Genomic DNA, 23972 nt, shown 5'->3' with positions numbered 1-23972 from the left:
AATTTTAATCACTAAATTTTAGTCACTTTCAATAATCTAACTTCCTTTAGATTTTTATGTTACTGGGATTCAGATTTTTTTTGAACGTAGCAATGAATTGAGGGCTCCTTCCAATGTATTTTTGAAGCTATAAAATGAAATCCCCTGAATGCCTGCTAAACTTAATAGAAAATTGTAAGAGGTCAAAAATATTAAGTGAATGAAATATACTGAATGTAAAAAGCCAGCAGACAAACTTTGGATGCTGCAAGTTAAATCATCATGGATGATGTTATTGCAGTATATTCTGCACAACTTACTAATGACTAGGCCATTAAGTTTAACATGTTAATGAAACTTAAGGGTTCAGAAGGCCATAATGAAATACAGGCTAAATTCTCTCATACTAAAACTTTTGCCAAATCTAAAGGCAGTGTATGTCCAGTATCAGAGCAAACTAACTTCTGTGCAAATAAAGATGGCAGAATGTGATTCTATAAAAATAATGACCAAGTTCCAAGAAAATTCCTAGATTACACTAAAAAGGATAGAGATGGGATGCAGTATTTCTACAAATCACCTCCCGTACATGTCACTGACAATGATCTCTAAAATCATTCTCCAAAATGCTGTCCGTATATGTTTTCTGAAATCTAAGCCTGACATTGATAAACATGGTAAATCTTGGTGATTGCCATGGATGCTCTACACTGAACTGATTCACGGCAGCCTGGCAAGCTCATCCCAGCTCCATGGGCTAAATACCCTTTAGTGATGGTATGGCAAAAGCATTCAAGAGTGGACACCTTGCCACAGACCAAAAATCCCACAGAACTCAGTAACCGAACAGGAGGAAACGCAAGTTTAGAAAACAATTTTATTAGACAAATTATTTAGACAAATTATACACAGAAAGCTCTGCCACTTGTAACTGAGGCCTCCAAAAAGTGTTTTGTGTATTTGTATAATAGGCAACACATCAAAATAGGCCTATTTTAAATATCGTACATGGTTAACAGGTATTTTTAATAGCTAAAATCACTGCAACATCTGGTATGTCCCTACGTAGCTTGTTGGAAAGAAATTTTCTTTTTTTTTTTTTTTTTAATTTTACTCAGAAGTGTGGATGAGTTCATGAATGTTACAAGGGGGAAGCAAGTTGTGCATGCTTTTAGACACTTGCTACCCTGGAAACAAAATGGCCTTTTGCACGATAAGAATTTGTTCTGCCTTACACAGTAGACAAATATTTGAAGATTTAGTACAAAAAACAGTGACAGTACAAGATGCTCCCCCAGAACAGAATTAGCATTAAAATAGAATAGATCTGAAGAATATACCTTTTAATTTATCCTAAAGCAAATCACATAGGCTGATTCCTATTAATCCTAGCCAAAGAATGAGTTAGGTTAAAATAAGTGTATGGTTGCATTAAAAAACAAACCAAACCAAAAAACTCACAGGATAAACTGCTTGCTTTCTACTTAACCGCATTTTTAGTTTTAAGGATTACAAATAGAAAGCTCTTCCTACATTTCTAACAGGTAACAGTGTTACTTTAAAAAGCTGGTGCCAAAGTGGGCACTGATTTTGCTCTCGCTGCTGTTCTTTCTCTTGTTCTATACAGTTGGCACTAATGTAAAAAATGCATAGCTCCTCTAAATCTAACTTAACATATAAAGGGTTAAAATGAGCGCCTGTTCATATTTTTTTTTCCTTAGAACAATACATGATTATAATTAAGGCCACATCTGTATTTCTCAAGGGCTTCTTTTTTCTCCACTAACACCATTATTGTATTGATCGACTGTACTGATTTGGACAATAATTTATTAACCTTTGATCTATGTTTAAACTTCTCTAGAGCTATATTAGTTGTTCATGAACATGGTATACCTAAGAGAGAGTTCCATTTGTCTAATTAATTAAAAGTAAAATTATCAAGGTTAGCCTTATAGAATGCTCAATAGCCAACGCAAAACCTAACCAAAGGAGTTACATCTAGGTACAAACGTTAAATTGCCCCGGATGTTCTAATAAAAAAGTATAAAATATGCTCTGTTGGCAAATGATGCAAGTCAGAATAACATTAAAGCAACCTGTCTTTTCTAAATGAAAAGACCCCCTGCACTGTACATCTTTCCTGTATACAACACATTTTTACTAAAGCTTTATTAAATGAATTGCAATAGCAACAGCTGCCATTTTATAGCTATATATACATGTATATATATATACATACCTGTGTGTATATATGTATATATATATATGTATGAGATACTAATTTATTTAACACAACAGAGGCTTCTGCCATATGATACAGTTTACTGTACATAAGAAAAACTTTTTAACACTGTACAATCACATAAAGGTCATATGCACTGGTGCAGTGCGAAAGTAGATTTAACTGTAGTCTTTACTGGCATAGTAATGGCTTTTTGTAATCCTACAAAACTGCATTCTCGTGTTGTGGGGCCTGAATGGTCTTTTAACTTCATTTGTTTTTCTTTTTTTTTTTTTTCTTTTTTTTTCCTTTTTGCCTTTTTTTTTAATTTTTCCATTTTTTAAACTGCAGGGTTTGCCTTTGGTCCACAGTTAACAGGACACACAGCAGTGGAGCGCTGATCGGATGCAGCAGAATATATGAAAAGACTTAAGTTATTGCAATTATAGTAAAAAAAGGCGGTGAGGGAGGAGGAGCGAATGCCCTTCTGTAAAGTAATCCTCAGGGTTTTTCTATGCATGAATCACTGCATGTTTCCTATATTTAAAGTATATGAAAAGTCTGAAGTAACCAACACCTAACGTGGTGATAAACCAAAGAATAAGTGATTCAAGTAGTAAAGAGAATAAGGGGAGACAGAGGAGACCAGACTGAGAAAGCAGAGAAGAGAAGGAGGAAGAGTTGTTACTAATAATCCTGATTCTTAAATAAAATTTAAAAAAGGGAAAAAAAAAAACAACCCAAACCAGAAAATAACCCCCAAATGAATTTAAAAATCCCCTCAAAAACAAAAAAATAAGGAAAAGGAAAAAAGGTTACATCCATGTTAGTCCCACAATCTTACAGCTGCTCCTTGCAAAGGGAGTCCTAAAAAAGAAACAGTGAAGAAACTTGGTCTGATGCTCAGATGGAGGTGCCTCGGTCTGGGTCACTACCGATATTCAGCCCCAGAGTAGGAGTTGGTTGGTAAGGGATAGATGACATTGTTTTGATGGGGCTTCTGAAAAAGCCACCGTTGGGTGCCCTGTGCCTGAAAGGGCCAGTTCGGTGCTCGGGCACGCTGCCGAAGGAGAAACCCGAAGCAGCTTTAGCAGACAGCGTGCGGCTCAGAGTCTGGATCTGTTCTGGTATGAAGGTGGTTGTGGTGATGTGAGTGTTTCTGAAGTCACTGATTTGCTCCAGTGCCTGACGTGTGGGTAAAGTGTCAATGTCCAGCGGGGTCAAGTCAATCGATGAGGTGGAGAACTGTTTATGGGGACTGTCGTCATCTGTGCAGAGGCTGTTCACGCGCCTGTGGAGGTGCTCCAGGTCGATCTCCTTGTCATCCTGGGGAATGAGAAAAACAAGAAGCACCGCTCACCATCGCCATTTGTGCTGGGTCGAAGCTCCACGGTGCGATCAGAACTGCTCGGGAAGCACAATGCACAATTAACTACAGCTGGCTGTTGGCTGACGGCATCTCTGAACTTCACCAGCAAACACCCCCACCGCCTGAAGCTGGGTGGGCTAAGCCAAACCGAGGCAGACCCTTACACCTCAGCTACCTTCAAACCCTGAATCCGAACAACAAAACTCCAAGCACTACTTGTAGGTTTCCGCCAGGAAAAGCCAGGCTCGGAGCTAGGTGGGTTGGACTAGCAACAGTTGAGTAACAGTAAACTTCATGCCACAAAAGCAAAGCATAATCTCAAATGCCTGTGATGATGATGCCAGTTCTTCAACTCTGCAATGAGGACTAAATTTGAATGTCAACATGGGAGGCTCTGAGGGATCAGGTTGCCATCTTTGTCATCCTCTCAGGGCTTAAAGAAGGACTAAATACATCTCAGGTTGCCTTTTGCCTTTATAATATAAATTGTAGTGTAGAAAAGCTGAACTTCCAGACAAAAAACCAAGCACTGGTGATTCATTGACATCACACAGAAAGGAGTACACCAGGCAATTTTAAATTACGATGCCAACAGAGGGATTAATTCTCCCCTTACCTACAAAGAAGCAATTCCATCGATTCTGATGGAATTACGCTCTTGTGGGTGAGAAGGGAAGGTGGACTGGGGTATTAATTATAATATATCATCCCTCCTCTTACCTCTGTCCCTTTTCCTTCTTAAATCTCTCCTCCCAGAGAACTCAATTAAACAGGTTTGTTTGTTATAATTGAGAATTTAAATGCACAGAAGTTAAAAAAGAGGAGAAAGTCCTGGGTGAGACAATAAATCACCTGTATTGTGTATATATATTTCTACTGAACTGCAAAGTTTAATTCAAAGTGGCATTAAGTATACATGTACACAGGTATTCCCTCAGTCTAGGTAGCACAGCTCATTCAGAACAAAAATCAATTTCAACTAACCTTAAAATTTACCTTAATCTCTGTGAAATCTACTGGCTCTTCCAGGCCACTAGAAATATCTCACACTCTAGGACCTCACAGAGGATAATTAGGCAGCCGACAGATGTGCACTGATGACTTCCAGCCTTGATTACTGCAATTCAATGACTGGCTTGATCCAGAGTTCCCTGAATCAATGGCAAAACTCCTAGTATACCGAATGGGCTTGAGATCCCTCCTTTGTCTAGGAATAAAGTCAAGCACTCTGAAAAAGTCCACACCTAGAACAAACTGCAGGAGTTCATCTACTTAGCAAAACAGATCACCGAATATTTGCACTGGTACCACGCCAAACACAGAGACCGACTGGAAGAAGATTGAGAGGCCAGCTCCCCTCCGGGATTTCACCCTCCGAGGGCAGGGACAGGGAGACAAACCGTGGGAAAAGGGGCAGGGAACAGGGCATCAGGGATCTCCCAGGAGCTGGGTGATTGCTGATCACAGAGGCTTTGGTGTGAACTCATCACAGGAGGGAAAAAATGCAGTGCTCATTTCTTGGACTTAGCTTTCTGTCTATAGTTTATTTACATGTGGACATAGACATGGATGCACATAACAACCACACAGGTGACACCAAAACCAAACGCATTCACCAAACGCTCTCTCCTAAAAACTTTGGAGCTGCATATGGATGCAGGAGAACTGGGGCCACATTGAAAGCTAAAGAAATATACAGAGGCTCCATTAGCATGTGAAAGTCATGACTATATCTCTGAGGGACAGTCCTAAATATTTTTCCTGGTTTTGGCGGTTTTTTGGTTGGCTTTTGTTTTTGTTTTGGTTTTTCTTTTGTTTTGTTGTTTGTTTGGGGTTTTTTTCTTTTTAGATTTTGAAAAACATACAAATACTTTGTAATTTAAAATGCCAATTGGGAAACAATAAGAATTTCATCACTTCTGAGCCTCTATAAGTTACTCAAAATATTCGTCTTTCTTGTCTTACAGAGATGCATTTGGGGCTAGGGTCAGACCAGTGAAAATATATAAGCGGTGATATTCTCCCATGCTTAGCCCACAACCCAATCTCCACCCAATTGATACACCAAAATGAGACCCACTCACAGTAAGATTGTGCATATCTCCATAATATGATCTTTCCTCTTCTCTCTTGTGTGATCAGTAGTGAAATATTCAGCAGTTTTCACATTTAAATTATCATCAGGCTTCAGAGTCAACATCCCATTGAGATTACTGGGGCGGTTCATACTTCTCTCAGAGCTACTGTTTAAGGCTGTCTGCAGACTCAGGCAGACATCATTGAATGGATTACTTCTGGTACGCGACCGAAATGTTATCTTCGCAACCATAAGACAATTTTTTTCAGTATAAATGCTTGCATTCTGGAGCACAAGATGGCAGCCACCAGGAAAAAGGGTTGGCTTGCTGACCACAAACTGGCCCAATCTGACCCCCGACTCTGGACTAGTGGCCTGGAAGAGCCAATGGATTTCATGGAAGCTAAAATGAATTTTAAGAAAGTTAGTTAAGATGTATTTCTTTGCTGAATGACCCCCACATCCAGGATAGTGGGGACATTCAGCACATACGTCCATGTTAAACTCCGTTTTGAGCCAAGCTTTTCAATTTAGTGTTGAGATGCAATTTTAAATGCTGAGCTAATGACCACGTAACAAAGATCAAGGAGGCCAAATTATACCATTTGTGGAAAGTACATACTTGAATTTCTCTGTGTTTGAAAATTGAAAAAGGAAATTTTATAGTTATATAAAATAACCAGGTTGGTTTTTTCTTTTCCTTTGTTATTTATTTTTATGTTTTGCACTGGATAAATATGAAGATGAAGTTCTGAAAGTTTGGGTAAACAACAATCTAGTAAATTTTAGGGTTTTTTAATAATTTACCGGTTGAAACTATACGGTTTCCATTCCTGAGAAACCCAATTTAAAGACTAGAGATTCTCTTTTTTGTCCAGTCCAGATCTTGAACAAAAAAAGCTTGGGAATTAAAACAGGCAAGAAAAGTTTAAACGTATTCTAACATCAGTGCCAATGCTGTCTAATTAGGTAGTGTAATTAATCCTGCCTGATTACACAGCATTAGATTAGCAGGAATAAACACAATGGAGAAACTGTAGAGAAGGCGAGACCACTGCACACAAATTAACAGCAATACCCCACAAGCTACACAGATGTGTCTAAGCTGCACAGATAGAAAAGCTGTAACTGAGAGTGCTACATTAAAGCTTGTATTTAGGTTCAGCTTTGGGCATCTCTGCCAAGTAGATTTTAATAACTTTTTTTTTTTTCCTAATGTTTTTCTAGTATTTTGTAGAGCTAAAGATTTAATTATGAAGGTGAGAAATTTGTTGTAAGACTGCATAAGGCTCAGATGGCTGGTAAAGGGACAGGTAAATTGCCACAGGAAAGAAAGCATTACACATGCAGGTGCAAAAGCAAACTCTGGTGTAAAACAACATATCTCTCCGTGGTCTCTGTCCAAGGTTTTCTGAAACAAGTCTGTAGTAGATTTCAGAAATAAGTCTGGCCCAAATCTGAAAAATTGAACATACTCTTGCTTCCCTGGACTTCAGATGAAACAACGAGAACTGAAATTCATGGAAGTCTCAAGAGGTTAACATTTCTGAAAACAGGAACAAGCTTATTTAAGAAGCTAACTGCTGATTAAAGGGCTAAACTTTGCAAATCTATTTTGAAAGACTCAGTCCCTGATCTTAGGGGATATCTTTTTCAAGAAGAATCCAAGAAACCTTTGAACTTACTGGTAAGAATTAGCTCTCACCAATGGGAATAATGAACTAAATATTGATCTATTAATAATGTACTATTCTACAAGTAACAGTGTTTTACTCAGAATAGCTGCATATTTATACATCATCAATATACTTTTCCATTCAAGCTTTTCTAGAAAGAATAGCTAAAGAGATTTTGAGGAACAACATCTACCTTAAAAAATCAGCAAACTAAGGAAATATCTCTGAATTTGATTCCCCACCCTCTCTAATGCTATAAAGTCAAGGCAGCAATCTTTAGGGTGCATGAAAATTCCCCAGGAGAAATGGAGGGTCTAATACCTCTTTTGATGGAACCCGGGAGCCTTTCCTTTTATTCCACCACGTTTCCAACATTGCAATGAAACAGGATAGGACAATCCCAGCAGCAAGGATGCAGAAAACACCTGCAAAACTTTTTATGTCCAGGGCACCTCCTTTCTGTTTGGTATCCACAGATGAGTAAAGATCACATTGACCGTTCTTTGGCCACCACTTATGCTTCAGTATGTCCATGTCGCCATTCTGCTGCAGCTCCAAAATCCTTGAGGAGAAAGCACAGAGTCAGGGGTTACAGTGGGGCAGTGGAGGTGGCACCTGAGAGCGTGAGGATGTAATCCAACTACCTGCAACCTTCCCATGTGTCTTGGAAAGCCAAGCAGCTGATGAATCCAGATGGACTGATTTAGCCAGAAAAGAAAGCTTGAACACGGGGTCATCTGTAAGACTGAGCATATGGATATCTATGCTCTACTCTAGATACAGGAAAGCACACACAAGTCTCTCTTTCCTTCTTTTATGACCCTTAATGAAAATGCTTTACTTAATAAACCGTATTTTCTTAATTGGCTTTCACTACAGACTATGTCAATTGACTTCTGTAGTGCATTCGATATTTGACTATATATTTTGCATTTTAATCGTTGGAGAAGAGACATATCAATTAAAAAAAAAAATACAGTTCAGATGTACCACAGGATACATGTTACTTGATTGTAAACTGATCTTTATTAGGTTACCTACTTGCTGCTTTGGAGAGAGAGCTTCAGAACCGTATTAGTTGCAGTCAGTGATGACCTAAACTAAGCTTGCTGGGAGCATGTGACCTGCTGGTAAGTGATTTCCATAGAAAGGTTCTTTGCTGTGGAATTCACTTACCTTGCACCTATGTACCCAGAACAATGCCAAAGAGTTACTGGGCAGCTTGCAAGGCCAACGTATTTAGTTAGACTTCCTGTGGGATGAACAGTTTGAGAAACAAGAATTTTGTTTGGAAAAAGATTTTCGTATGTAGTTCATTTATTCCTGAGGAGAGTGGTTTTTTGAAAACATCCAGAAGTGACTAGAGTATCAGCTGGGTGCATCTGGTTACCCAAAATAAAAAATTCAACGATTACACTTAAAAAGAATAAAACAGGGGGAATGTTTTCTTTCATGTAATAAATTTGTTTTGCAATTCAGAGTTGGAAGGCAAACAATTACTTGTGCAATCATTTGACACAGCATGCAAAAAATCCAAGTGCACACAAACCAGCAGAGGCCTGGGATATTGCTACCAGAGACTGTACGGCATCAAAGGGTGAAGAAAAGCTGTCCCACTGACTCAGGGCAACCATAACAGCTCAATGTGGTGGTCTACCTTAACCTCAGAAAAATACAGTATTATGAAAGGGAGTATGAATGCACCTCGGAAGCACAGGGCAACTGCTCTATACAGAGACCATTCAATCTCTAATGCCACTTGAACAGGTAGTCATGTCAATGAAGCCACTAAATTTTCTATAGCACATTCAAATGACCATATTCTTATGCTGTGGTCCTAGCAGGGATGGGAGATTTCACGCAGCCATCAGTGGCTTAAATCCCAGCACAGCTCTGGCGTGAGCTTCTGCTTCCTACCTAGGAGTACACCTGATGGCTGAACCCTCGATGTGTTCAGAGGGGAACTGCCTGTCCACTATGTGCTGTACCAAAGGGAACAGTGCCCTTGAGGAACAGACTGTGGGTGATACGCGTGGCTTTGGAGATGCCAGAATCACCTTGTTTGCATAGCTTTGTGTTTATAAGAAGTGGGATAAATTCTGTGCAATGCCTGCTGACAGGACATCGCTGAAGGTCCACCCCTGCAGAATGGCGAACAAGGTCAGAGTTGCCTGGGCTATATTTTGAAATGTCCCAAGCCCAATGCCAACTTAGGGAAGCCCTATCCCAAGGCTTCCTGATGGGGCAGGGATAAGTCAAGGACGGAAGGACTCTCCATTCTGTTGCAAAAGACAGGATAGCTGTTAGGAGACATCCAAGTCCAGAGCAGCTTTGGAGGCGCAGGGACTACATGCAGGATTGCTGTCATTGTTGCCTACAGCTGCCTATTGGGAGCACGTAGAGAAGCTGGAGCCAGACCCAGTGACAGGAAGAGATGCAACTGGGACAAACCAGAACATGAGCAATTCTGACTATATAAAAGGTAAATGGGAGAGGTCAAAGACTGGAACAGAGAATTTGTGGCATCTCCATCCTTGGCGATACTCAAAGGCCCACTGGGGAAGGCCCAGAGCAACCTGACCTAACTGGACCTTCTTCAAGCAGAGGGCTGGGCTGGAGGCCTCTGTAGGTCCCTTCCTACCATAATTACTCCTCCATGACTGCAAACACAGCCTCTATCATGGCATACAGTGCTTACAGACATAACTCACCATAATTCTGGTTCTCACTGCCCTAGCATCCTGCATTAGGACTTAGGTGATTATTTTGGCCCAAATATTCTAGTCTGTCCAGTCTGTGCAGCAGATAGTCAGCATAAACAGAATCCTTTTGTACAGGTTCTGGTGGAGTAATAGAAGATTAATTTTCAATGCCCAATCCAAACAATTGGCATATGTGTTTTTATATTTAAAAATTACTGTACTATCTATACAAGGCAGTAACAGAACAACACTGTGGGGCTTATTTCTTCCAGTACCAGCTCTAATCCCTGAGCAGGACTATTTTCTCTCTCTTATTCAGTCAGTAATAGAATGAACCATCCAAATGATTGCTCTGTTCTCATTAATTAAATGATTCTTCACTTGTCAGTGTAATTCCTGATTACACAAGCCATCTTTTCAACAATAGGCATTTGCATAAAGACACTGAACTTCAGCTTGTTCTTTAACAGAGATTTATTCCTAATTGTACTCCTGCTAATTATTGTCAATTTTCTTTATGGTTGCAACATATAAGTTCAATTATTTAAAGGAAAACATAAAAAGAAGCAGAAACCAGGGATAGTAATTTTATCATTACGTGGACGAGCTTGATAAATGGAAAGTTTATCATGAAACCTTGTAAAACTGCAGCTGAAAACAGATCTTGAGAGATAAAATACATACCAAGAGAAATTATAAGAGCATGAATAACTAACTGTATTAAATTAATACAGAGAAAAAGGAGATCCTGCTTCTATTAGACTTAGTAAACACTTTGTTTCTGAATTCACCCATTTGTGGAACCAAATTAATAGTTAACATGTTAAGAAGATTTAACACTACCAACCTGTTCCTAGTTATAGAACTTCCTATTTTTGTAGCACATTTTCAGAAATGAAAATCGTACTTTTATTGAAATTCCATGAAAAACAACATGAGGAAGGGAGGTTTCTTGCAAGCGTGCATAGCACGTAGGCACTGCTATACTTGCGTGCTGCAGGAGCTTCCCACACGATGGCACTCTTTCCATAAAAATACGTGCTTTTGCTGCGGTTCCTGGTGGGTGCCCTTACACACTCTAATCAGATACCTGTTGGGTGGCAGACACTACAATCAGTTTGATATTTGATTTTCAAATTTAATAGATGACTAAAAATAATAATGCATTAACTAAATGCTCTGAATGGTAATGATGTGTTAAATGCTGTAATTCCAGCAAATGCCTCTTCTCACAAGTCCCAGATTTTTACAACTGAACTTTTCCTTGACAGTCTTGGCTCCCTTGAGCCTGCTGTATTGGCATGGAGTAGTATCGCAACACATAAGCCAGTAGTAAGAGTGGTAGAAAGTAATAAATAGGGTGCATGAGCTCCTTTTGTTTTGAAATACCATAGTCTTAAAAAGCTTACAAAAGAAGACCATATATTGAAATAAACTGATTTGTCTGAAAAACATGACCTTTAAACCTGCTTATGGATAGAGTGCGGGTCTTAATAGCTTTTCCTCTAGCAGGCAAACTGTTACAGTAACATTTTCAAGGCAATGATGTAAAGTTATTAACCTGCACAAAAGAAAATGTCTGCATGCACTTTAACTAATTTGGCCCCGAAATCACAGTGCCAAGTGATGCCTAGTGGATATAAGCACAGAAAACTGAACTGCCTGTGGTTTCCAAATCTGACAGTGATGTGAACAAATCCTACTGAATCAGTGGGAACAGGGCTGGATTCAACTCAGTAACTACATACTTTGCTGCTGGCAGTGAAATGTAATTACTCCTGCAAAATACCCACAGATAAAAATACCCCCAACTTATTATGATAGCAAGGTGTCACAAATGCTACAAAATTGAGACATCTGTGACAACACTGGCTTTTTTATCATTTCATTCTGAGTCATCAGTAGCAAGAGATGCGACAGTCCATTTACAATGAGATCAGAAAAGCCAATGCATAGTCCGTGATGTCAAAGGTTACTGAATATCAGCTTCCTCACCAGGAATGTGTTATCCAGAGGGATAACTTCACCCTGGGCACTGACAAGGAAGAGGAGATGATGAGGTGCTATTCTGGCTTTAGTCTCCAGGATCAGGCTGCTGCAGAGAGGTGTGCAGAACCATGCAATGAATGCCCACTGTCAGAAGGGGGAGGAAAAAATAAATACATCAAAAAGAAAAAAAAAAAAAAAGCGCTATTTGTGTACCTCAGTGGGCTGTGCCTTGGAGGCCTGAGCCAAGGTCCCAGCCCTTGTGCCTGCTCCCCGGGGAGCTCCTGGGTAGCTCACATAGGTTGTGTTTGGGAGTGCTTAGTGCCTGCAGATGGGGCCAGTTAAAAGAGCTCAAGTTACTTCTGCAGTGGCTAGCCACGAGTCAAATCCCTCAGGCAAAAGCTCCACACTGGAGCTTTTCTAAGAAAAATCTGGTGCCAAGTCTTTGTAGAGTTCGGTTCCACTTGTAAAACAAGACATAAAACTAAGCCGATTTGTGACCATCCTTCAGTTATCAAAGTAGACAGGTAGGAACCCACAAGGAGAGTTTTTTGTTTTAGTGAAGCAACTGCCTGAATCTTTCATATTCACGGCAATAACCGGAGTGATGCCAACCCCTATTGCATCTCCCTGAGCAGGCTTTAGGTTTTGGCAAAGCAAGCCCCTATCTCAGCGGCAGAGGAGCTCTTGCAGATGCCACCTGCGAGGCTGGCTCAGGGCTTCCGTGCAGGAGAGGAATGGCCACTGCCCATCCCAGCTTGCTGCCTCCTGCCTAGGGAAGAGGCAGACCCAGCCATGGGGAGGGAAACAGGGAATAAGGATGGAGACAGGCAAGTAGGAGGTTCTTGGGGGTCCTTTTCACCTCCTCCCCCACCAGTGGCACCTCATTTTCTCACAGAGGCTTGATGAGTTTTCATTATTTTGACCTTATCACTGGGGCCTTGCAGGAGACGCACATTGATGCTCAAAGCACTTTGATGCTATCCCCAGCGCCAACAAATATAGTCATTCCCCAGCTGCCCAACAGATCATGTTTGCATCTTATTACAGCCATGGACTGTTATGAAGCTGCCGTGGAGAGTGAAGGATATATCTGCAGTCACCTACAGGAGGGGAGTATTCCTGTGTGATTTTGTCTTGCTCAAACACACAGAATAAAGAGATAGGGAATGGCCAGAAATAAAACTCAGAAGTGTTTAGAGAGCTGGTGGGAAGGTGTTCATTCAAAAATAGCTGCTTGCCTGCAACCAGCTGCACTACCCAGTTAGCCACCCCTAGACCTAAGCCTAGAATTAAAAGGGGCACCAGATCACTGAAAAATACAGCCCAGAAGTGAAGGTGGCACGGGAAGGTGTAGGGCAGAAGTAGCTGACCCAAGGTGAAAGAAAGGGAGCAGCAGTGATAGCGCCTGCTCCTGAGTAGACTGAGGTGATGCAAGGAGAGCTTGCAAGATGAGCGAAGCATGTGGAAGCAGAGAGATTATTGCTATTCCAGTCCTTCCTTCGACTACAGGTCTTGAAATCTGTAAACAAAAATGCTGGTTCTGGAGAGAGTGTTTTCCATTTTTCTGTGGTTTGTTTTGTTTTTTTCAAGCCAGCATTTTGATGACCTGCCAATCACAGGCTCCACGAGAGGAAATTTTTCACGCCAGCCAAATGCAGCTTGGGCTGCCAGATTAGATGAAGCCGCACTCCCTCTCCACCCATTCCCACCACTTAACCCAGCAAAAGAGTGCCCTTGGGTCCAGCTGCAAAGCCTGTTTTCTGGCAGGGACTCCAAACATATGTAAAACCAACTAACTTGTGCCCCATGAGGGCAGGCAGGTGGTTGCCTTCTGATCTGCCCTTCAGCAGTGCTTGGCATCACGCTGCTGTCGCTAGGAAGTCAGTGTACAGAGAAACAAGGTTGAGCATCTCACCTTCTAGATATAATAGAAGAAGCAGTAGTAAACCAAACCTGCTGTTCAGCATTAAGGATTAGTGTATCAGACAATATTAAAAGAGGGAAAACAGCTGACCTTCCATTTTGCCCAGCAATAAACCATTAGCTTCAGAAGATGCAGCGCTCATGACCTGGATCCCATAAATTAGTATCACTTTGTTCAAATTAGTGAACTTCTTTTTACTTAAATCTGTTAAACTTACGTGGACACTCTCTCAAATACAGAAGGCTAAACTTACATGAAACGGCATCTGCAGTAATAAGAAATTAGATATTAACTATATTTATTTTACAAGTGTGGTGGAATTTTATAAGGACAGATCTGTAACAGTTTTATTCAAGTTGCATGGCTTTGTGGAATACTAACAATTCAGAAACCTAGATAAAGACAAAAATCAAGTTATTCAAGATCTGATTACTTTTAGTATAGAAAAAGTTGAGGTGAGCCTAAGTGGCCTTTCACCATGCAGATCTTTCCTGCTCAGGAGAAAGTAGCGATAAAAAGTATTAGTATCTATTTATAAATCCCAAATGACAAGAGAACATCTACAGACAGTTGCATAAATATCAAGAGTTCATTAAGCTCAGTGCTGTTATGATAAACACCAAATTAATTCATTATGGCAAGTTATGGTACACTGCCAACCTTATTAAAACAAAGAAATGTACTTTCAAGGTATATTGGTTCCTGTGCACTACCCATATTCCAGCCCTCTTTTAGAAAATTACTTGAAAAATTACAGTTACTAAGCTTTATAAAAAATGCAGTACTTCATGGCCAAATGAATGCCTGGGGCCTACTTTTCCTCTTGCTTTCATTACCATAAACCAAAAGCAAGTCCATGCACATGAAGGCAGGGACAGCTCATGAAGTCTGTAGAAGAAAGAAGCAGACTTTGCTGCTCTTCTTGCAACCAGGATAGCTCTGCACCTCCTGTCCTCAGTTTGCACCAGGAAAGGCTGTCTTGCTGACTGACATGCTTCCAACATCATCTATGAGATCCAAAGATCCTGGTTCATTCTCATATTTTTTTGAACATAAAGTGATAAACTAAACACCAAAATGAAATATTAAAATGTTTGTCTTTTAAGGAAAAATATTTTTTTTAAAAAAATAGATCATAAAGAATAACTTTAATCTGTTTAGACTATCTGCTAATGTCCTATGAGAAGGATAAATAAACAAGGAGTTCACTGAACCTGACCTAGCATTGAATGAATAAGCAAGCCTCATCTTCAGCTAAGAAGCAATGACATGAGAAGTCAAATTACTACCACGATTAATCTTAAGAGCTGTAGTGACTACTAAACTTTAATTTTTATATATTGTATATGTTTGTGCTACTTTTAAAAGTCAAGCACTCATTACAGCTATGACAATATGGTCTTTGCTAATGTCAAAGTTGGGCTCCAAAGAATTGATAACAGGCAGAATGAAAGCAAACCAAAAAGACGCGAGAGACCTGAAAAGGAAAGACAGTAAGTCCCACAGAGACTCAGAGCATATCTGCAGTCAAAAAGGGAACACCTTGGGTGGTCTTTGAAAATGTCAGCATCATCCTTAAGCACACTGTGATATTTGGGTTATTGGGGGCAGGAAAAGATCTTTCATTTTAGTGTAAGAATCTGGAAATTATCATCCTTGCTTGGAGTCATGCTTCAGGCAGTGAAAAGCCTCATTCTTATACAAACTACCTACATCCACATTTTGAGAAACAGAAGACACATAAGTCACATTAAGTCCTGTTAACTGACAGTCTAGAACACCTCATTTTTAAAGGAAGAGATCTAGGCAGCACTTGAATATTTGACATTTATTTGCTATTTACATAAGCAAAGATGACAAAAATATAGAGCTGATGAGTCAGTTTTTTAAACTGTTTGTTCAGTGCTTTTTTTTAAGCCCTTAAAAATAAAACCCAAAACCTTAAAATTTTCTTTTAGATAGTGTTTAAACGAATGATTTACATAGCTCATTTCAGTATCATCATTTGGATTATAAAGAACCAAAATCTGTTGTCAGATTTGGATATCTGTGATGTTTAAAGCTATCTCTAAGGTGAACAGAGTTGTTGATAGAATAGGAGAAGCTAGACAGATAAATAGAGAGTCTGAAGATCAAATCACAGTAATATGCTTTGTGTCTGAAATTTGACATTTAAAAATATCTCAGAGGCTTTTATCTCCTAGGTACTTGGTTACAGTAGTGAAAGCTTCCCAGATTCATTCCCATCCAGGGTTTTAAATATATTGGGATTTGAAACCAGTACTTCTGAACATGAACACTGCAGTAACCACCCTTACAGATTAATGTTATACCGAGGAAAGCCCTCTCCAAACAATCTTCTGGACACTGAAAGTGAAAATGTTTAAAGGTATCACATATGATATATTAGTGCTTCAAAATTTAATTCATTACTTTGATTTGTTTTCCCAAACAAAAGTGTTTCATTAAAAAAACATTTCTAGAGACACCCCCGAAATATGTTCTTTCTGTAAAGCCTTTCTCAAATCATACTAATGAATACTCTTCAAATACACACAGCAGTATAGTGGCTATCTGGGGAAGCCTAAGGAATTGCCACAATTCTGCCTAGGAAATTACAAGTGTCCCTGCCAAATTTACAGGAGGCACTGAAGAGTGAATTTGACCATACTTAAGAAAAATTAAGATTTCTTACACTAAATCTTGCAGTTTGAGAAATTCTACTCCTGCTGTTCAGGTTAGAAGTGTGACAAACCACACTTTGGACACAAGCTGGGCCCAGGTTACAAATAGATCTGCCCGAGATGGGTGCTTCTGGAAATACTGCCTAGGGCACCTTGGCTGCTCTGGGGCTAGCTCTGCCGGCCTTCCCTTCCAAGGTGCATCAGGTAAGTTTTTCTCAAAGACACATGAGATCATAAATTTCTCTACCTTGATTCAGATCTTTTAACCTCCCCTGGGTGTAGAAGGAAATTATTAAAAGATAGAGTAGTACAGCTCTGCAAGCAAAGCAGCTGCCTGACTGCTGTGCTACACTCACTCTGTGTGCAGCCCTAACCGATGCGATACCTCGCTGCTGCCTTTTGCAACTATGTTGCTCTTATGGGGAGATAAGCTAGGAATTGTCTAGTCACTCTCCTTCACCAGATTTAGCGATTACCTTCAGTAACGCATCAGTGTGCCAGACTGCCGACCCTGTTGTACATAGGTTTTCTGCCGACAGGAGAGCTAACTGGCAGGTTTTGAAGACAGAGCATCTTTCGGTGCCCTTGCAGGACTACCAGCAATACAGAGAGGTGAAGAAGCCTGGCACAGAAACCCTGCTAGCTATTGGGGGTTACAAAAGTTAATAATTGATGGTTTATTGCCCACCTTCCACTGCAGTGTGTGTCCTGAGGGGCTGCAATCTACTTTACATGATAGGAATCAGGGCTTTAAGCAGCATGGTGTTTACTCACAGGATCATACTGTGTGAGATTTCCATATTACGGACAAGAGCCTTGATAAGAACTGAGCGCCATTCAGTCCAGATAACAACCTGTGGGGGGACTGAATGTTGATGCTGTTAATAAAGGCATCTCTCCCTGGTAATGCTGCAGTTTTTCAAGAGTCACAGCTAGCTTGGCTGTATTCTTGTCTCCCAAACTTTGCCTAATCAGGTCCTCTGGTCCCTTCTGCATTGCGATAAGCAAGGGCTGAACCTGTTCATGTGCATAATGGTATTTTTTTTGTCCTCTGAGTTTTTGCGCTTTGGAACAAGGCAGCGCAATCCAGACCTACCATTACTTTCGCTGCTGGAGGAAGCAGAGCGGAAGGAATTGGCAGGAGGATCTGAAGTTTTGCATTTCACCTCATACCTTTTTCCCTCAAATCTAGGCCCATATTATTCATACAAACTTGAGGGACACCCGGTCTGTGCAAAACAAGTTTGTTAGGCAAAATATACTAGCAAAGCCACTAGCATTTCTAAGTCTTCTGTCAGAAGCTTCAGCCCAGGCAGAAGCAGGAAGAAGTAATTACTTTTCTTTGCAACTCATCCATCCAGGTCAGAACTGAGACTTTTCCATAGAGTAAGAAGTGTAAATAAGAGAGTAAGTAGAGTAAGAGTAAGTTCTTGCCACCGGCAAGAACATTCCCTTCTTATGCCTTATATTTTTAATATTTCATATTGGAGTGCCCAATGATTACATTCAACAGCAAATGTACATAATCATAAGTTAGAAATAATGTAAATAGGGCAAGTTTCAAAGAGTAACGCCAATCCTGATTTTTAAATTGAATGTTTAAAAAATAAAAATAAAATAATCTTCCTGACAGAGCAATAGTACAGGATGTTGGGTTTTGTTTTTTAAACTCATGAATGATTATAAAGCATTTCACATTTTGCAACAAAATTTGTTTTCATAAGCAATTCTGCCTTCTTTCACTGCATATCTTGGTTGTCAAAGTCCACATGGTTAAAGTAAGCAATTTTCTTACATTCTATTCCTAAAAGTAAGCAACATAATTTCTGCATTTAGTTCTTCAGTATTAGAACCACTAATTGTTTCTCAGTGTTTGGGAGGTTTCTGTGGTTTCAGAGAGGTTCATTTGGGTTTTTTCCCCCCTCTCCCCAGTCTACTGATAACTGACCTGAAGGTTATACTCCATTCAGCTGAGGGGAATAGCAGACATACGAAACATAAGCTTGCATAGCAATGACAGCACACATCACTTGCATCCTAAAAGTGTTTTACAGCTTGACCAACCAAATCTGCAATTACAGGAGATGCCTTGAAGCAAAAATCTTTCATAGTCAGCCAGATCGGATAATGGGCACACTTACCCTCCGTTATTGTACCTACTGTCACTTTTTAAATGAAATGATTAATCCCACTTGCAGTTATGCAATGTCTATGATCCAAATCTCAGAGGAGGAAGCTTGGGAGCAAACAAGTGAACTTTTCCTTCCTTCTCCCTTTCTTCCCTCTCCCATAGGCACAGCCCATGGAGAAGCTTCCCACAGGGGCTGCTGGGCTGGGCTTGCTCCTGCTCTTATGACACTGTGCCACAGCAGCCTGACCTGGTTTGCTACTACTGACAGAAAGCAATGCCAAGGTTTGCCACGTAACATTACAAAACGTATGCCATCATTTTCCTGTGCTTTGTGCCAGATAAACTGTGGCCAGAAGAAATAACCCCAGAAAAAAAAACACAAGGCACTCCCAGGTGCTATTCTGTCAACTCCCCTGTGCAGAATGCCAATGACTTTGTAGGGAATTTAACAATTTTATAGCGTAGGTCAAAACCAAGCGACTTGGCACTGAGATTCAATTTGGATAAGCTGGTGAGCCTGCTCAGACGATCTGTGCATATCTTTTTCAAGATCAAGGGCATGAGGTCAAAATCTGCAACTTCCTTTCGATAGCACAGGGAAGCAAGCTCCATCTTTCTGCAGGCAGAGGCAGATCCAAGAGCTGGATGAGGGCTCCTGTTGCTGTCCTGCTGCATGTTGCTCAGCTCAGAGCATGGGGCAGGTTTGGTGACAACCAGGTTCATTCAGCGAGTGTCCCTAGCAAGATCTGCTGCAGTCAAAAGTAGAGTTTGGCGAAGAGATGTAAGAGAAAGGGAGCTATATAAAAAAAATAAATTCTAAGTTTAGAGGAAGAATCAAGACTGTTCCGACTTCTCTTGAAAAGCTGTCTGGCAGAAGAGATGGGAGTGTGAATGGCGGGATATTCCCAACCCTAATTTCCCGGTTCCAAAAGTAAAAATTTATTTGTGGGAGGGCAAAGGAGGATATTAACAGGTTCTTATTTTTATCCAGCCAGTTCACCTTTCTCTACCTCTGTGTCAGACTGAAAATTAGGATTCCAGTGAAAGGCCCTGTTGCCATGCTGCAAATTCACAGCTGCAGAAGATGATGCACAGTAAATCACTGTCCTCTCACTGAGAGCTGCCATAAATAATGCCACAGGAGTTCTCCCCCTGCAACCAGCAGCTGCCTGCAACTGCTGGGAGCAGAGCTGTAACGCAGCCCCCAGGTAGGGAACAGAGAGAAAGTAAAACAGAACAGTCTGAAAAATAAGATCCTGGCATTTATCATCACATTAACTTGTAAGCCTTTCAAAATATTTATCTCTTCTCTACCACAGGAGAATTTCTATAAGCAAGTTGTCATAACTTCAGACAAATTTCAGGAATGTGTTATGTTAATTTTCTGAAAGTACCTAATCTTAAAAGTATTTTCATTAACAGCAAGTATTATCACTCTGCTTTTACTGAGGAGAAAGCTGAAGCAGAGACCATGAAGCAGGCACAGAAAGATCAAACCTCAGATGAGCGGTGGAAGCAGTGGCTGAACCCCGTCCCTACTCTCTGTTCCCTTTCACAGTGGGTATATTTATTTGTTTTTGTTAAGAGAAGGAGGGAAAAGAGAGAAGGCAAGGAGAAAGAGCAGTTTGGCAGGCTACATGACAGGTGGAAAAGGCCAAAGACGTGAAAGTGTATTAGCCATGACTTCCCTGGCCAGCGGTTGGCTGACTCTATTGCTCACTCTTTACATCAATGACAGCTTTTGAAGGCTTGTGCTGCAGCACAGCCTCTCTCTTGCTGGTCATAGGCGTTTCCCAGGCACAGCCCCAGGGTTATTGGCAGGGCAGAGCTCTGTACAGGCTTGGCCCAGAGGGGGACCCCCGAGGCAATGGGCTGCAGGGGAGCTGGAAGGGACATGGCCCTCAGGGTGGCCAGGCAGTACCGCAGCCCCTCAACAGCTCTAGAGGGATTAGAGTGGCACTGGTGGCCTGGCACAAAAGGGGGTGATGGAAGATCCTTCTTGACATTCCCAGCAAAGCTGTAACATTTCCCAGCCCTTTCCAGCCCCACCTGGCACCAGCCCTCCCTGAAACTCTGCACCATTCCTACCCTGCATAAAGTGCTGTCCTTAACTACAATTTTTTCACCTCATTTGGGTCAGGCCTCAGAAATACCCGGAGACAAGCTCCAGGGGATACTTCTCTCACAGGGAGCGCTTGACTGAAGAGAGAGACCAAGGATATGGATTGCAGTACATCTCCTGGACACCACCTGCAGCTGGTGGTAAATAGCAAAAAACCTAAGGTAATCCCAGATTCATTCCTCCCACACTTGGCAAAAAGTAGGAGCAGGAGCTTTCTGCAGTGCACTCATGCTGCTTTAAGATTCATACAGCTATGATCAACTATATAAACCAGTTTTAATTAGGATTTTGCTAATCACCATCATGAGCATCTGGCTAAAGTTTCCCTTGAATATTTTCCTAGCCAGCATGGAGGAAAAGTGGATTTGCCACAGTTCTGAAAACACCTTTTTTTAAATAAAGATTTACTCAGTCTCTGAGAATTGGTTAAAAAAAAAAATCTAAAACAACTCCAGGAACATTCAGATATGGCTGCGATTGACTGTGGAGATAGTGATGGCAGAGGAAGTGTTCTATGGAGATTGTTATATGGCTATTTAGGGTTGAGCAAATTCCAGTGAGTTTTATTATTTAGACTACTTTCTAATTTTGATTTCAATCATAAACTAAGATTTTTTTTTTTTTTTTCCCCTTCCAATTCTCCCTTTTTTGGTTGGGCTTCAGGTCAAATTGGATATTCAGGCCAAATCTCTCAGAAAGATGCACATGTGGGATGTAGGCAAACTGGGCTCCTACACTGTTTGCCCAATTCAAAGCAAGGACTGGAAGCCAGATCTTTACAACAGGGATTATCAGGTAGAAAAGTCCTGCCAGAGACAGTGATAAGAGACTCTTGCCCCTGCAAGTAAATCTCTAGTTTAGAAAGCTACTGCAGGGTGCAAAAAAATCAGATCTAAGAACCTGCCTGCATTGAGGAGAGCTGTAAGCCTCTGGAAGAAAACAGATACCGAAGATTAGGTTTCTTCTTATTTTTTCCCCTGCTCTGAAACAGAATTTTTGCTTTCTAGCCAACTCTTCCAAAAACTGGAATTAAATACCCAGCATAGCATTTCTCTGTTGGAGAGGGCCACCTTCAGCTGCACTGCTGTTGGACCAGAGCTCGCACTAGCCACTCATCACCCTCTCTGACACAGGGAGGACAGGGATGCGAAAAGGCAAAGCTCACCCTTTTTATTTGTTCAAGAAAAGCTCTTTATACCGGTTCAAAACATTATGGAGGGCTGGCAGCAACACTTTTCAGAAGTCAGAACAAACGCTCTTCCTCCTGACACGTACCTTCTCTCCATTCCCATCTCTTAGGATGAGCAGAGCACAGCAGCCAGAAAGATCCCCACCAGCCACACACTGAGCATGAGGCCATGCCTGCACTGGGGGAATGAACCAACACCTGTTGCCCAAGGAGCCTGTAATCATGGGCTGTGTCTTTTTATTGTGTAATTCCAATTACAGGTGAATGGGAACAAAGGAAATGGAACCAGCTGCAGAATAGGGCAGCAGAGATTTTCCCCTTGCTGGAAACAGAAGCCAGCACAGCAAGGCAGCAACTAGTGTAACAGGGGTGGGAGGCATATTTGTTTTAATGCCACTGCTGGCAGAGCGGAAAGCCAGACCAGGCAGCTCAGCACAGAAAGCTTTTGCAGGCAAAAAGATACTGGCCAATTTTCTTCTTACACCCATTTTACATTAGAGCAGTAATACTGACAAAAGAGTTGGTTCTTGTTCACATCTACAAGAGAAGTCAGGCTTTACTTATTTTCCTGATAGACGATCCCCTTAAGACTGTGCTCATATTTGCAAATTCAATTAATATTTAACACGATACACTATGGATTTTTAAAACTTATTTTTAGTGTAAGCTTTGAGTTTAGCCAGGTTTCAAGTGAAACCCTTTAGAGTTAAGAGTGATGTTCAGAATTACTGCTTGCTTTTTGTTTCTTTTTCTGAAATAAATAAAGCAAAGAATAAACCCAACGTGAAGACTCACCAGCTGATGAGGGGTTTCAGTAGAAAAAGAGATTCACATTTTATTTTAAAATAATTTTTGGGATGTGCTGTATTTTCAGGTTTCTCTTTTGTAATTTTTGTTCGGAGGACATGAACCTGTTTTGCATTTGGCACTATTACCTGTCTTCCCAGTCCTGTGCGTGGCCCTGGGGCTAGAAGGAGACTTTACTGGATAAGTGGCCACATTACAGGGGCTTCTGAGATGCTTAGATTTTGAAGTCAGGGGAAGGAGCGCTTTGCTTGCAAGGGAGACATTTAGATTCACAGGGTTTCTTGAAGTCTTATATCCAGAAAACGCACGGAGAAACCTCCATGATCCTTGTACATGCTGACACATTGCCTCGGCAACTCTTGTAATAGAGCCTTCTCCCTAAAGTACACACTGAGAAAGGCCAGTGAAAATTTCAGGTTTGCATTTCATTAGCTGTTCATTGCTTGCAGTTTGCCTTGCTATGGGGGAGAACCACAGTGTCACTCTAAGGTGGTTAAAAACCAGACAGGAAAATAAAAGATGCATTTCCTTTTCTTCAGATGTATCCCTTTTGAAAAGCTAATATCTGGTTTTCAGGGCTCTGATTCACAACTTTGGGGTGTGCAGTGCTTTAGACTTTCACTATTTCTCTTCAGCCTGCAAATGAGGAGATGCAACACACCTCATAATATTTACCTCATAATATTACTTGACTTTTATAGATCACAGATTAAAAAGGAGGCAAAATAGGTCACATGCAAAGCCCATAAAGATTAGAGGATAAAGGGTTATGAGCTGAAGCTGAGACAAGCAATCGTACATTCAGGAAAGAGAGGTGGAGATGGGACATGAGCGGAGACTGTGGATATCTGACAGGTAGCAGCACAGCCAACAGGAGGTTATTAGGCTGGTAGAGATAACTGGGTGGCTGAAACTGAGACAGGACATTTAACTAAGGCCACCTACAACAGGGGAAGGAAATCCTGGCAGGGGACAGGGACATGCGGCGCTAACCCTGGCAAAATCCCCCTTAGCTGCAGGGAGATGTCCCCAGGCCGGGAGGGTCAGCGCACTAAGGAGGCATGGTGTTGGTAGAGTCAATGGCAAATCTCTCCCTAAC

At 41.0% G+C, this 23972-nt stretch overlaps 1 protein-coding gene across 2 annotated transcripts in view; it reads right to left on the bottom strand.

Annotated features, from left to right (window-relative positions):
* Window positions 1–842: 842 nt before the first annotated feature.
* Window positions 843–23972, bottom strand: part of GRID2 (glutamate ionotropic receptor delta type subunit 2) — a 757188-nt gene continuing 734058 nt past the window's right edge. For both annotated transcript variants that reach the window (XM_074823105.1, XM_074823106.1), the window contains 2 exons: window positions 7647–7887; window positions 843–3529 (listed from right to left, as the gene is read on the bottom strand). In XM_074823105.1, coding sequence (XP_074679206.1) covers window positions 3107–3529; window positions 7647–7887 — 664 coding nt within the window. In that variant the 3' untranslated portion in view covers window positions 843–3106. The remainder of the gene's footprint in view (window positions 3530–7646; window positions 7888–23972) is intronic.

This window comes from Strix aluco, chromosome 4 (genome assembly GCF_031877795.1).
Source record: "Strix aluco isolate bStrAlu1 chromosome 4, bStrAlu1.hap1, whole genome shotgun sequence".
Lineage (NCBI taxonomy): Eukaryota > Metazoa > Chordata > Aves > Strigiformes > Strigidae > Strix > Strix aluco.
This window is presented reverse-complemented; position numbering and strand designations above follow the sequence as displayed.